The sequence below is a fragment of the Jaculus jaculus genome, chromosome 8, assembly GCF_020740685.1.
Source record: "Jaculus jaculus isolate mJacJac1 chromosome 8, mJacJac1.mat.Y.cur, whole genome shotgun sequence".
In the NCBI taxonomy this organism is placed as follows: Eukaryota; Metazoa; Chordata; class Mammalia; order Rodentia; family Dipodidae; genus Jaculus; species Jaculus jaculus.
In genome coordinates, this window is record NC_059109.1 from 13,166,375 (window position 1) to 13,180,671 (window position 14,297).

Sequence of the window (14,297 nt, forward strand, 5' to 3'; positions counted from 1 at the left end):
GTTCCCCAGGTCCCACGTTAGCTAGATGCACAAGGGGGCGCACACGTCTGGAGTTCGTTTGCAGAGGCTGGAAGCCCTGGCGCGCCCATTCTCTCTCTCTCCCTCTATCTGTCTTTCTCTCTCTATCTGTCTTTCTCTGTGTCTGTCGCTCTCAAATAAATAAATAAATTAATTAAAAAAAAAACTGGGGGAGTGGGGGTACAGCTCAGTGTGGTTCAGCGGCAGAGCTCTTGCTTAGCCGGCACAAAGTCCTACGTTCAATCCTCCAGTACTGCCAAAAAATTTTAAATTTGTTTTTACAATGGACTAGAATAGAAAATAGTGTGGTATGTCTGGGATGGTGTATGTTTTCATAAAACCTGTTTCAACTATTTGCTGGGTCACAGTATTACACATCAGAGAAGAGCTATTTTAGGGAGCCTGGCTTGGAGAGGAGGGGGATTTCACAGTTGTGGCTGCTCTAATAAGCCCTGGATGACTTACTCAGTGCTGGGCTTGAAGCCAGGACCTTGGGCATGCTAGGCAAGTGCTGTACCACTGAGCTACATCTCCAACTGACATCTTACAACTCTTTAGTTGAAGTCAGCCATCTCTAATTCATCACTGCCACCCAAAATGTGGCAATGGGTAAAGATGGAATTATATGGGAGCCAGGATGTCCAGGTCCTCTCAGAACTGCTAGAGCACCTCCCTGTCTCCTTTCCTAAGGAGCAAGGTCATCTCTACCCTGCTCATGTTATTTATTTGACAGAGAAAGAGCGGGGAGGGAAGGAGGGAGGGAGAGGGAGAGACAGAGAGAGAGAGAGAGAGAGAGAGAGAGAGAGAGAGAGAGAGAGAGAGAGAGAGGGAGAGGGAGAGAATGGGCACACCAGGCTGTTTGGCTCCTGCAAACGAACTCCAGACGCTAGTGCCCCCTTGTGCATCTGGCTTACATGGGTCCTGGGGAATCAAACCTGGGTCCTTTGGCTTTGTAGGCAAATGCTTTAACCGCTAAGCCATCCCTCCAGCCCCCTGATCATGTTTTATTTATTTATTTATTTTATTTTATTTATTTATTTTTTTCGAGGTAGGTTTTCACTCTAGTCCAGGCTGAGCTGGAATTCACTCGGTAGTCTCAAGGTGGCTTTGAACTCTCCTCCTACCTCTGCCTCCCGATTGCTGGGATTAAAGGCGTGTACCACCATGCCCGGCTTTGCTCATGTTTTAATGACTTATTTTCTGCTTCCGGTTATTTCGGTCAGAGACCTTGCTTTGCTTCACTCACACTCTGATAATGATGTAAAGGTCCAAATACTTGCAAGTGAAGTTAGTCTGAACTAACCTGAGCTCTATGGTAAAGTGCGGTGTGTGTGTGTGTGGGGGGTGGTTGGACCGAGGAGTCTTTGCTCTGGTTCCGCATCCCTTGTGCGCGGTCCGCCATTCCAATGCTTCTGGCCCTTGTACTGCCTGGTGGTTTGAATGGATGTTCCCCCCAACAGAGTCAAGAGTTTACCAAAGCTTTAGATTTCTAGCCGCCTGGAGCAGTGGGACAAGCTGAATCCCTTTCCTTTAAGCTTGTTTCAGGTGAGAACCAGGCCCCTCAAATCAAATCACACTCTCCAAACCGAGCGATGCAAGGCAAGCTGAGTCTGTCAGGTGCTCCTCTCTCCACGTTCAGAGCCACAGTACCCTGACAGCCTCCGAGAGCTTCGCAGCCCCCCACCGTGGAAGGGGAGCACTCACGAAGCCATGGCCCCTGCACCACAGGCGCTCCCGGACCCCACGGGTGGTAGCATATGAAAACGCCTTCCAGCTTTGGCATGAGCTCTGTGATTTGGTGGAAGGGGGTGTTCTCATTTACTCTCCTTCGAAATACAAGCACTTGGCCCCCTTGAATGTCATCTCTTATTTTTCCCACGAGGCACCATACAGAGAGGCATCTTTCTGGGACTAACAGGAAACTGTCAGCCTTGGGCTCAGCAGCTAAGGCACCTGCCTGCAAAGCCTAACGGATCTGGGTTCAGTTCCTCCAGTGTCCACATAAAGCCAGATGCACAGGATGGCACAGGCACCTGGAATTCATTTGCAGCAGCTGGAGGCCCTGGCACACCCATTCATTGTCTTTCTCTCACACACATACTGTTTCTCCCTGTCTCTCTCTCCTTGCAAATAAGGAAATAAATAAAAATTTAAAATGTCAGCCGCACTGTAATTGTTAAAGCATCTTAGAGTGGTCAAGCATCTTATTATGTAAGTTGGCACCATAAGTCTTGCTTACCATGCCTCATCTTGCATCTTCCAAATTTACCCAAGATTAAGAAGTTATTGGAAAAGGAGACATAAAGGGAAGAGAAAGGAAGGGAGAAGGGTACTTAATAGGTTGATATTGTATATATGTAAGTACAATGATTGAGATGGGGAGGTAATATGATGGAGAATGGAATTTCAAAGGGGAAAGTGTCGGGGGGGGAGGGAGGGAATTACCATGGGATATTTTTTTATAATCATGGAAAATGTTAATAAAAATTAAAAAAAAATTTTTTTAAAAGAAGTTATTGGCTGGAGAGATGGCTTAGGGGTTAAGGCACTTGTCTGCAAAGCCAAGGGACCCGGGTTTCATTCCCCAGTACCCACGTAAAGCCATATGCACAAGTTGGTGCATGTGTCTGGAGTTTGTTTGCAGTGGCTAGAAGCCCTGGAATTCCCATTCTACCTGCTCCTCTCCCTTTCTCTCGCTCTGCTGGCAAATAAATAAGTAATTCAGGCCAAGCATGGTGGTGACACTTCACAATCCTAGCTCTTGGGAGGCAGAAGCAGGATTAGCATGAGTTTGAGGTCAGCCTTGGCTAGAAAGCCAGAACCAGTCTAGCCAGGGTTACACAGCAAGGCCACGACTCCAAACCAAACCCATCTCCTGACTGCTTTGCTGGCGCGCGAACTCCTCGCTCACTGTCACCATTCCCCGTTTCCTGAGAGGCAAAGACCCCAGAGACAGCGAGGAGCCAACAGGCCAGGCGAGGTGGCTGTTAACATCGCATCCGAGCAGCACTCAAGCCCACCTGCCCTCGCTTGCTGCCACCACTCTGCTCCCTTCCGCCGCCAGGGAGCGCTTCCGGTTGTTTCTCACACCCGGTGGGGTGTCCCTGGCTGTCTGTCCTCTGCAACTGTACTCAATATTCTGAGCTCTCCCCAGAGGTGGTCGCAGCAGACAGCAGGCCAGTTACGTGACATTGGCAAGGCCCCCCCACCCCCCACCCCCCACCGTCATCATCCTTACTAAAACTGGGACATCTTCTGGTGGGCACCAACACACTTGGCGGCTTTTACAGACGAACTGAACCCCAACCCCTTCAGGCTGACTGGCTTCATAGGACAGCACCAACAGTGCAGGCCACTTCCTTGCTGGCAAATGCAGTGAGGACACTCACGGTTCCAAACGGGGGCAGGGGAGGGGGCAGAATACAGCTGCTATCTAAGACCAAGGGAAATGGACTCTCCATCCTTCATTCCCACCCCGACTCAGGCCAGCACAAATATATAGGTTTTTGAGGTAGGGTCTCACTCTAGCCCAGGCTGACCTGAAATCCACTATAGAGTCTCAGGATGGCCTCGAACTCACAGCAGTCCTCCTACCTTTGCCTCCCGAGTGCTGGGATTAAAGGCGTGCATCACCATGCCTGGCACAAATATATTTTTAAAGAAATACATAAAAGGACAATGTAGGGCTGGAGAGATGGCTTAGCGATGAAGCGCTTGCCTGTGAAACCTAAGGACCCTGGTGGGAGGCTTGATTCCCCAGGACCCATGTTAGCCAGATGCACAAGGGAGCGCACACATCTGGAGTTTGTTTGCAGTGGCTGAAGGCCCCGGTGTGGCCATTCTCTCTTTCTAACTCTTTCTCTGTCTGTCGCTCTCAAATAAATAAAAATGAATGAAAAAAAATTTTTAAAAAGGACAATGTAGTGAAACATTTTCATCACAAAGGCTAACATGGATTCAGTTTTCAAGTGTAAGCATACAAACCTGAAAAATTAAGCCTATCAAGGAATTATACCAGCAAGTTAAGACGAATAATTCTATGCCATTTATTCAGGTACTTCAGAAAATATTTGATCATTTCTTTCAAAATGTACATTTAAAAAATCCGTACAAAACTGTAGTTTCTAAAATCAGACAGAAACAGTGAAAAAGGATTCTGAAAAAATTTCACCAAAAGTAAAAAGACACCCTCCCTCCCAACCCTTTTATATGAAAGCATAAATACGGCAGGTACAAATTTTCCTTGAGTTCTTGGTTGAAATTTGGTCCGTAACATGAACAGGCTAACATAGAAAAAAAAAAAGAAAAAGTCGACTTGTCCATAATTGCATTGAGTTGCTCAGGGCACCAGCAGCCTCAGCTCATCCTTCAGGTGTTTATTAAACAGAGGAACTGAGAAGTGAGGTTTACATCTGGTCACACGTCACACACGCATCTGTACTCAAGGGAACAGCGGAACGGGGGACAGGGCTCTCCACTGTGGCAGATCTCAGAAGTTATCTCATTCCTCTCCACGGGAACAGGACACTGAATTGCTACAGAGTGACAATGCCACCATGAGCACCACAGCAGATCTTGTTCCCAGACACTGACAGCGTCCCAGCCTCAGGGGGGTGTTTTTGCTTTAAAAAAATGTTTTTTAACAGGGTTTCTTTTTAAACTACTAAGAACGTCTATGATGATACTATCCATTCTACAAGAGGGACGCCGACTTCCACGCGGGGAACATGACAATGACAGCAACGAGAGGAAAGCGGCTGACATTTCTTGTGTAAGGAATGATGACCAGCCCTCCCATGGGTCCGCTCTCTCCGCTACCGTGGGTCATGTCTTAAGGGACAGAAAGGCCCGTGGAGAAGAACCAGTGACTGGGAGGGCTATTGCACAACCCGGAAGAGCAGGACAGGCAGGCAAAGGGGGACGGAGGAGGCTGCGCTGCTGACAAGCGTGAATCCTGAACCAGGAGCTCCCTCTGCCTCGGCAGTCACCAGACACACCCACCGCCGAACAAGGCTGACCCTCAGAGCCAGGAGACACCTTCCTCACGGGAGCTCTGGGTTGAACAGAAGGGAAGCCACGGAAAGAGGCTGAGCAAGGGTTCTGTTTTCCAAGCCGGCGTGGTGGTGAGACTGGAGAGCAGAGCTTGCTATGCGAGGCCATGGACGGGGGAAGGGAGGAGGCAAGGGCTTCCTGCTACTGGGCCACCGCACAGGGGACAGGGAGACCAGGAAGCAAGCAGAGAACACACCACACTTACTGCCATGAGTGCAAGGGAGGAGGGGCGTGGTGTCAAGACAAATGAGGCAAACTGTCGACCACATCCCTTGTGCATGCGGCTGTACCAAGGTTCGGCACCCATCAGCCCTAGAGCCCTGACAGTAGGGGTCTGGCTACCCAGTACCAGCGAAGGCCACACGGCAACGTAAGGCACTAATTAAAGAAAAGAGCGCGGATCTGCTTGTCCTGCAAGGACCAAGTCTGCCAGGGTTACTGAGCAAGGAAGTCTGAACACTTTTCTTCACAGCAGTGCTGATCCAGGGTCTTGTCAGAGCTCAGGGAGGGAGTGAATACTTAGAAGGCTGAAGGCTGAGAAGTTGGCAATGGCTTCCTCCCAGGGCCAACCATGGGCTGGAGAGGGATCCTACCGAGGTCTTCAAAAGAACCAATGAATGCACTCTCCAGCAGCTCCCCAAGTCCCTTCCTGTGCAAAGAGGCTGTGAACTCGGGAGGCTGAGGAACAGGGAAGATCATCCCACTGCCCTGACTCCCAAGCCTCCAGGACGCTCCCCACCAGCGAAGAGCAGAAGCCCTAAGGGATCTAGAACGGAAGTCTGTCTGCCTGGGACATGGAGGTCTTCAGGCAGGAAGTCATGACTGAACTGCTCTACCTTCTCCCATTCCAGGCCTCGATCAAACCGAGAAGGCTGAAGCCTATACCAGCATCCACACCAAGCTCCTCCCCAGTGCCCAGGGGGTAGCAAGCCCTCTAGGCATCTGTGGAGCCCATGTGCACAATGGACTTGCCGGAGGCAAGTGCTCTCTGCTCCTACCATTTCCTTCTTTGCCACGTACCGGAGTCCGCAGGGTACTGAGAAGCCACAAAAGAAAACCTAGATGTACAATTGGCCCCACCTCCCGGGGCCTTTAGAGCCCGGGGGATGCAAGAGAAGCATCGTGATGGTGTCAGAGCACAGGTGTCTAGTTTACTAGGTGTGTGCTGGAAAGTTCTGCCTTGGGACAAGAGAGATGACATTGCAGCAGCCACGCAGACTAGATGCAAGGAGGACGTGCCAGTGTGGCAAAAATAATGAAAGCTATTGCCATCACCAATCATCCAAGGAGGAGGGGGCAGCTGGCAGCAGGGGAGCCTCCACAGGCTGCTCCTAACCACTGGCACCTGCTGGTGTCCCCCGCCAGAGAACGCCACTCAGGGATGTCGAGGCAGCAGCTACTGAGGTAGAGGTGGACATCTGCTCTCGGCAGAAGCTGTGGAGCCGGCCTCTTAAACCCCGAGGACCAGGGCTGATCCTTCACTGGGGCCTCGGTACTGCGTGGACAGGGAAGTCTGCACACAAGCGAAGTGTAGCCAGTGCCCAGATCACAAGCAGCTAGCCCAGCATGCTCACGGGAAGGCGCGAAACTCAGTGACTGCAATTCTGGCAGCAACGTGACAAGGTCTTAGCTTTGCTACAATACAGCGTTCCAGGAAGATGTGTGTGTGTGTGTGTGTGTATGTGTGTAACAAAGTCCCCTACAGTTACCTCTAAGGCCCCCAAGCATCCCCCAAGGCCAGGTCAGTGACACGTCACTATTATTGGCCTCACACTTTTTCTTTTAAAATCAAGTAAGATTTTACTAACTCCCATCACTAGCCAAACTTCTGTCCTTAAAAAAAAAAAAAAAAAAAAAAACCACCAAAAAACAAACTACATCGATTGCAGCCACTAAGCTCCTGGTACCACATCCAGGAAGCTGGCAATAGAGGGTGACTGTGAGAACCCAAGTGTTCTGGGATGTAGCCACAAAATGTCCTTACATGCTCTGCTGAGCCCAAGTCCTCAACTGCTCTGCCCGTGGCGACCTCTCCAAGCTCGCACCCACATGTCTCAAACATCCATCAAAGCTACAACTCCATGGTTCAGCCTGGACCCACCTTGGGGAGGGCCCTGGGAGGCTTCTGAGCCATTGGGCTGTACTTGGGAGCTACCACAGCACCAGGCAGGCCAGGCCAGCTCAGCTACCCCGGGAAGGCAGGGCAGCAATGGCTCAAGGTCTGCAGGGCGGCCCGGGGAAGGACAGGGAAATACGCTCTTCACAACTGCTGCCTGGCTTCCTACGAGCACACCGAAGAAAGCCCAGGGAGTTTATCCCTATTCTGTACGCTGATCCTGGACAGAGAGAGAATCACACTGTCATGTTTAGAAACAAATTCCTCAGTTACTGGTAAGACTCGGAAAAGAGGAGCTGCCTTGACCCATGCTGCCTTTTTTGGATTAAAAACCCAAAGTCTGTCTGGTGAGGACGAGGTGACATTAGTTTTCCTGTGCCACCAAGAACTGCTCCCCTTTGTCTCAACACACAGTGTTCAGGAGTCCTTCGTTAGGGCTCTCAAGAGCCCACCTCCCCTTCTGGAAAGCCTCACAAGGCACTATCATGACCTGGCGACCTCATCTTGAGAGGAAAGAATCCTGGAGGAGGTGGGGGGTGTGGGGGGGTTACAGGGCTCCTGTAGACATGGCTGGGTCTTCCCAGGCAACCTGAAGGGTGATCCTGAGACACCCCGGATTTCAGACTCTACGTGGTCAACAAATATCAGCAAATGACAACGTCAGAGAACACTCGACAAATGAGGCCCGGCGCAGGGTGGCCAGGGAGTCCTCCCTGGGGGACGGGGCAAGGCGCGGGGCTGGACCCCTGGAGGCTTCGTGCTTCTGCCGCGAGGGACATGAAGTCAAGGTAGCGAGTGTGGCCCTGGTGGGGCAGGCTGGTTCTGGACCTGGGAACTGCGCATCTCAGGCAGGTCTGTAGCTGCGATTTGGTTTGGTTTCGCTTTGAAAGCTGGTGAATGGCTGAAGAAAGCACAGGCAGCGGCTGAAATAAGGTCTGGGTGAGCTTTCTGGAAGAGCCTACTGGAGCTCCGAGTGCTCTCGCTGTGGAAAGACCTGTCTCCAGGGCACAGGCGGGCTCACTGCCAGTCAGAATGCAGCATGTGAGTTCTCGGGAGTCCTGGACTCTGGGTAATTAACACTGTCCTCGTGGGTTAAGTGACCATGTTCCAAAGCCCAACGCCTTGGCATCACACAGCAGAGACTGCTGGGGTGGCCTCAGGATGTTGTGGGTGGAAATAGAATCCTACATTGTGTCAGTTGGGATGGAAACAGAATCCTACATCTTGTCGGTCGGTCAGCACCAAGAAGGCTATGGTCCAAGAGGGCTGGCCTCTCCTTCCCTTGTCTGTCCACACAAGGGACCGCCAAGGGCCTGCCACTGGCCCCCGCTGAAGCTCCTTGGCACGAGGCACGCTGATTGACAGGTCCTGGGCTGATGCGCAGGACTGGAATCTCAGCTCCCTCCCCTTGTAAAAAATCAGACACGGGGAAATTGCACATCGAAATCAGGAAGTGAAGAGAAAAAGCAGCGGTCATGAAGGAAGAGAAGCGAGTGAGCAGAGAGACAACCATGGGGCTAGAGGATCCTGGGAAAAGCCAACACTGGGCAGAGGTGAGGCCATGAGGTGGTGAGAGAGAGAGAGGGAGAGAGAGGGGAGGGGAGAGAGGGAGGTAGGGAGAGGGAGGGGGGAGGGGGAGATTTTTGGCTTTGCTGAGAATGGTTTGTGGTAGAGGAGGAAGAGGAAGGCAAGAAGTCAGAGAGAACCCCTGTGGAGACGGAGGCGGGCTTCAGGTGTTAGGCGGAGCGTGGTGAGGAGCACGTGGAGAGGCAGCTCGGGCCGGGCTTTGTGCCATCCTGCTGGGCCCCGCCAAGAGGATTCCTGTTCACAACACTTTGGCCTTAGGGAGACTTGAGTTTCTTAGTCCGTGGGGAGGTTCCATTCTCTGCTTTCACCAGTCCATTTTCATGGTAACCTGGGGAATGGAGAAAGACCCAGATGGGGTTTGCCGTGGGGACTAAGGCTGCAGCCACCAGGCCCTGCACTACAGCAAGTATCCAGCAGGCTGCCCGTGGGGCACCAGCTTGCAGCTTCCCACAACCAACAGAATCCAGCAGACTCCTGCCTTGCCCGCTTGATCTCTCTCTTTTTATTTTTTAATATTTTAAAAAATTATTTATTTGAGAGCAACAGACAGAGAAAGAAAGAAAGGCCACTGCAAACAAACTCCAGATGTGTGCGCCCCCTTGTGCATCTGGCTAATGTGGGTCCTGGGGAATAGAGCCTGGAACTGGAGTCCTCAGGCTTCACAGGCAAGAGCTTAACCACTAAGCCATCTCTCCAGCGCAGGGGCTTGGTCTCTTATAATTGCCCTTTGGTGGGGCAGAGGGGGGCCACAGCCCACTGAGCTCTGCCATTTTCCTCAATCCCTTTCATGGCCCCGCGGGGCACCAGGCTGTCTCAGCGACGACTCTCAGGAATGGAGGCAGGAAAAGAGAACGAGCTGCTATGGAGAAAAGGCCTGCCGCTGCCCTGGCAGAAGAAGAGCTGCGCTACCTTGTACTGTGAAAAATCCCTCCACCACCACGTGTCCTGTCTGCCACGGGCACACTGCAATCTCTACCCTGCTCCACGAGGCCAGGCACATGCCCACTTCAAATGCACACAAACCCTTGCCAGGTGGGCGTTTGCCTAAAAGGCAAGGGGGGGGGGTCACAAAAGGGTCCCTGGTACAGACAGACCCCACCCCGCACCGCAGGCTGGGCAGGAAATATAAAACTAGGATGTCCTGTGGAGGATATGCAGGAGCCAAGGGGTACGGAGGCCCCCTCCTGCCATGGCACCCCTCCCCCCGGCGTCACTGCGAGTCACTGCTGAAGACAGAGTGAGGCGGGGCGGGTTGAGATGTGAGGACACAGGCTCTGTGTAACACAGGGTTCAGGCAGCAGCAGCAGCAGCAGCGGAATCTGGCCGCGATCCAGAAGCCACCAGGAGGACACACTTCCCGCCAGAGGTCCCCACCCAGCGCTGCCCCACCCTGGCCCCCAGTGGCTCAGGCTCCTGTAGGCCCTGCGGGGGGCCAGCCCGCCCACCCTGGTCCCTTGGCTCATGCCCAGCCACACGCACGCGAGTCAGGGAAGCCCCAGGCCCAGGGAAGTGGTCAGGACGGAGGAGGCAGCACTGGTGTGTGGAGGACCAAGAGCCAGATCCTGGCTCCTCTCCCCCCTCCCCACCCCCACCACAGCCCTGGCACTCACCACATTCCCTCTTGAGGAGCCTGGCTGGGAGCCTGGGGGCGGCTGGGCCTCTCCGCTTGGCGCTCTGCTCGTTCCAGTACTCCCGCCAGTGCCGCAGCTGGGAGTGGATGAACCGCCACATGAGCCAGGCCTGGGCAGCGCACACCAGCAGCAGCATGCAGAGCCTGTGGGCGGGGGCAGAAGGGGGCTCGAGGGTAAGGCGCAGGCCCATGGCTTGCGGGGCGCTGCCACCACCGGGGTTGGGTGTGTGTTGGTCAGTCAGCACATGCACACACGTGTCAAGCGGCAGAGGTGGTAACAGGTGTACACTCATGTTTACCGCCACGCACCATCCTCCATGCCACAGAGCCGCGGCGTGGCACACGGTAGGACTCGGGTGAACTCCACGCATATCAGAATTCAAATCAAGTGAATTAACAGGGGTGGAATAAAATAAAATAATTCTCTTCTAGCGTGCCATAAACCCCATGCCATCTGGAGCCTAGCTGGGCGGAACACACGACGTCCCGGCCCTCTTCCTTACGTATGGGGAGGCCACTGGCCAAGCCACGAAGGACGTGACGGTGACACGATCAGCTGAGAGGCCAACAGTATCTTACACACCGTGAAGCGCTGCACCAAGGTGAGGGCTTTGTACTACACACAAAGACCCCGGCTCCACCTGGGCACGCCGGGCTGGCAGCTGATGAAGGTTTTGATGGAAGTAGAAAGCTGGCTTACTTTATCCCAGGCCCAATGTCCAGAGATTACCAGCTCAATACACTGTGTGGGAGACTCAAAGACCTCCTGGCTTCCTGGGGAAGTTGTGCCGAGTTTCAGGAGAATCTAGCAGTGCTCAGAGAGCCCATGTTTGTCACCTTGGGCTCCTGCCCACTCACCTGCAAGGCAAGGTGTTGAAGTTCCCCTTCTCGGGGTCGAACATCTGGTTTTCCATGCGAGCCAGCCCGAAGCCAATGGCCAGCACGGCAAGGGTGAGGATGAAGAGGCGCGTGACCCCAAACACAGCCGCCCAGGCGTTAAACCTGTGCGCAGAGGACGAAAGGGAATGCTGCCCTTAAGGGTCTCAAAAGAACCTTCACCCACTTGTCCTGATGCCACCCTGGGCTGGCCTGAGGAAGGTGGGGATTCTGAGAGCTACCTAGACCGAGATGTTCCAAGGCACAATCAGCAGAGGGCGCTGTCTGTAGGCAAGTGGGCAGCGTACACCCAGCGTGCAACCCCTGGGGCCTGGGGGAGGCCGGGGCCCCGCCCCTCAAGGCTTCTGGGTACACCAGCTCTGTCCCCCCTCCCCCCCGGCCCCCCCCCCCCCCCCCCCCGCACACACCAGCAGCAGCACTTACAGCTTCTCGTTGTTCTCATCTGCAAAGTAGAAGAGTCGAGCCATGTGGAAGAGGAACTCGGTGGAATACTGCAGCAGCAGCAAGATCAGGCCCAGGCGGCTCAGGCTGGGGGGCGGGGGGGGGGGGTGGGGAGACAAGCCTTACTCTCCCCGCAAGGTGCCCCGCGGCAGAAGCCAAGATGCCTGATCCTGGGGACTCTCTCGTCCCCGTACAATTCAGTTTAACTGCTGTATGTTATCTCCAGGAAGATTTCCTGGACTGATTTCCCCACCTTGGACCTGTTTTTGTGTGCGCTGAGTACCCCTGTTTGTTCCCACAGTGAACACGACTCGGGCTCCAAACAGCATGTGGCACCTTGCGCTCTCGCTCAGCTGGAACCTACCACATTAAGGGGAGCCCAGAACTTGGATGGTAGAAACACGAAGGGATCCTGATGTCTGACTGACTTCCCACTATCTGGGTCCTCCCAGAGGCAGCCCCTGGCAAAGCAGCAAACTCTCCCTCAGTGTGATCCTCATGCATTCTGCTGAGAAGACGCAGGCTGGCCACGACAGACCTATCCTGCAGGCAAACTGAGTATCCAACACCAGAGCGCGACAGCCATGGCTCTCAGCCACCACAGAAAGGAGCCGGAGCTCAAGAGGACGGCTGCTGCCCTCCTGAATGCTGTCAACGCAAGTCAGTCATCCTCACAAGATGCCTGTTCTGAGGGCCGGGGCAAGGGACGTCCAGGCACCACAGAAAGCACTCAGAGGGCAGCCCAGACAAAGTGTAAGGGGTTCTAGCCTGCACGCTGAAAGCTCGAAGAAAGTCGAAATTATCAATGGCATGGCCATTTATTTATTTTGCTTATTAAAATTTTTTTACTTATTTATTTGAGAGAGAGAAAGAGGCAAGTGTAAATAAAGAGAATGAGCATGCCAGGGCCTCTAGCCACTTCTAATGAACTCCAGACACACGTGACACCATGTGCATCTGGCTTACATGGGCCATGGGGAATCAAACCCATACTGCTGAGCTCTGCAGCCAAGTATGGCCATTTATTAACAGGACTACATTCATAAAGACACCCTCAGGCTGGAGGGGTGGCTTAGCAGTTAATGCACTTGCCAGCAAAGGCAAAGAACCAAGGATCGATTCCCTAGTACCCCTGTAAAGCCAGATGCATAAGGTGGCACATGCGTCTGGAGTTCATTTGCAATGGCTAGAGGCCCTGGCGTGCCCTTTCTCTCTATCTGCCCTTCTTTCTCTCTCTCTCAAATAAATATAAATACTAAAAAAGAGACCCTCAAAATCTTAACACTATGGCAACTCGCTCTACTTCTAGAACCACCACAAAGCAAACTACTCTCCACTGTAAGAAAAGCCAGCCCCAGGGCTACAAGCGGCATCTTGGCACTGTGAGGCAGGAGCCCAGCTTCTCGCTGTCTCTGACCTGCATGCCTGTGGCTCAAAGGCGGTGAACTGGAAGTCTTCTCTGCCTCGGGTTGCGATGGTGAACGCGCTGGCATCCCATGGCCACCGGTACCCGCCCTATCGTGGGGCTTATCACACCTGCCCGACATCTAACCGGCCTTCTACCCTCTCATAGTCCCAAATCTTAATGGTTCCCAGCAAACATGGCATCCCACTGGGTGACAGTGGGCAGACACACGGGCATAAAAGGCCACAGAGGTGTGGCTGGCTCGGGGTCTCACTCACTTTAAGAGGTATGCTCCAGCTACGTGGACCAGATACAGGGAAATATACTGCAGCTGGCGGGGAATTTCCTCCTGGAAAGGAGAAAGGCAGAACATAAATGCGCTCATTCCCTAACTGAAGATGCAGGAGACAGAATACGGAGGGACACGTTAGGACTGGGTCCTTCTACCCTGTCCGGGCCTGGGCAGCTTGAACACATAGTCCGATGTCACATCAGTACCCTGTACGCTGCGTTGCGGAAACATCTGATGGCACAGCAGCGGGCAAGGGCCTGAAGACAGCACACGCCCTGGGGAAGAGGGCGGGGAAGGAAACTACTAACAGGATTGGGGATGACAAGGTCCTCTTCCACCCAGTGCCTAGAGGTTAGAGCTCGCCCAAAGCCACACACCTGGCAGAGGAGGCAAGATCCTAATGTTGGCGGTTGCCTCCAATGGGTGGGAGCTCCGTGCGGCACTTCCACACAGACTGTCCCAGTATTACGTAAGTCCTAACGCGTTCCCATCAGCAGCCACCGCTCCGTGCTTCCAGAGGGCAGGAAGGGAGAAGAGCAGGCGAGGAGCGGAAGGAAGCACAGGGGCCTCTCAGGGAGCGGGGGAAGCAATACTCACCTTCCGTACCTTCTGGAAGTAAAGCTCAGGAAACGCGTGCAGCCAGTAGGCCAGCTGGCACAGGTAGAAAAACTTCACCTGGAAGCTGGAGGCAAGGCAGAGAGTCACACAGATAGGAGGGAGCAGAACACCCCACCCCCGGCCCGGGGCGCTCGCCAAGCACACACGAGGAGGGGTCGAGGCCAAGCGATGAGTAAGTAGTTCCGAGAGCAAGACAGGGAGCTGGTGTGACACAGCGCTGTGGGTAGACATGGTGGCCATG

At 53.6% G+C, this 14,297-nt stretch overlaps 1 protein-coding gene across 2 annotated transcripts in view; it reads right to left on the bottom strand.

Moving 5' to 3' along the window:
* Window positions 1-4,216: 4,216 nt before the first annotated feature.
* Window positions 4,217-14,297, bottom strand: part of Tram2 (translocation associated membrane protein 2) — a 91,552-nt gene continuing 81,471 nt past the window's right edge. For both annotated transcript variants that reach the window (XM_004649445.2, XM_045156261.1), the window contains exons 6-11: window positions 14,036-14,120; window positions 13,425-13,495; window positions 11,724-11,828; window positions 11,262-11,405; window positions 10,384-10,547; window positions 4,217-9,101 (exon numbers count right to left, since the gene is read on the bottom strand). In XM_004649445.2, coding sequence (XP_004649502.1) covers window positions 9,028-9,101; window positions 10,384-10,547; window positions 11,262-11,405; window positions 11,724-11,828; window positions 13,425-13,495; window positions 14,036-14,120 — 643 coding nt within the window. In that variant the 3' untranslated portion in view covers window positions 4,217-9,027. The remainder of the gene's footprint in view (window positions 9,102-10,383; window positions 10,548-11,261; window positions 11,406-11,723; window positions 11,829-13,424; window positions 13,496-14,035; window positions 14,121-14,297) is intronic.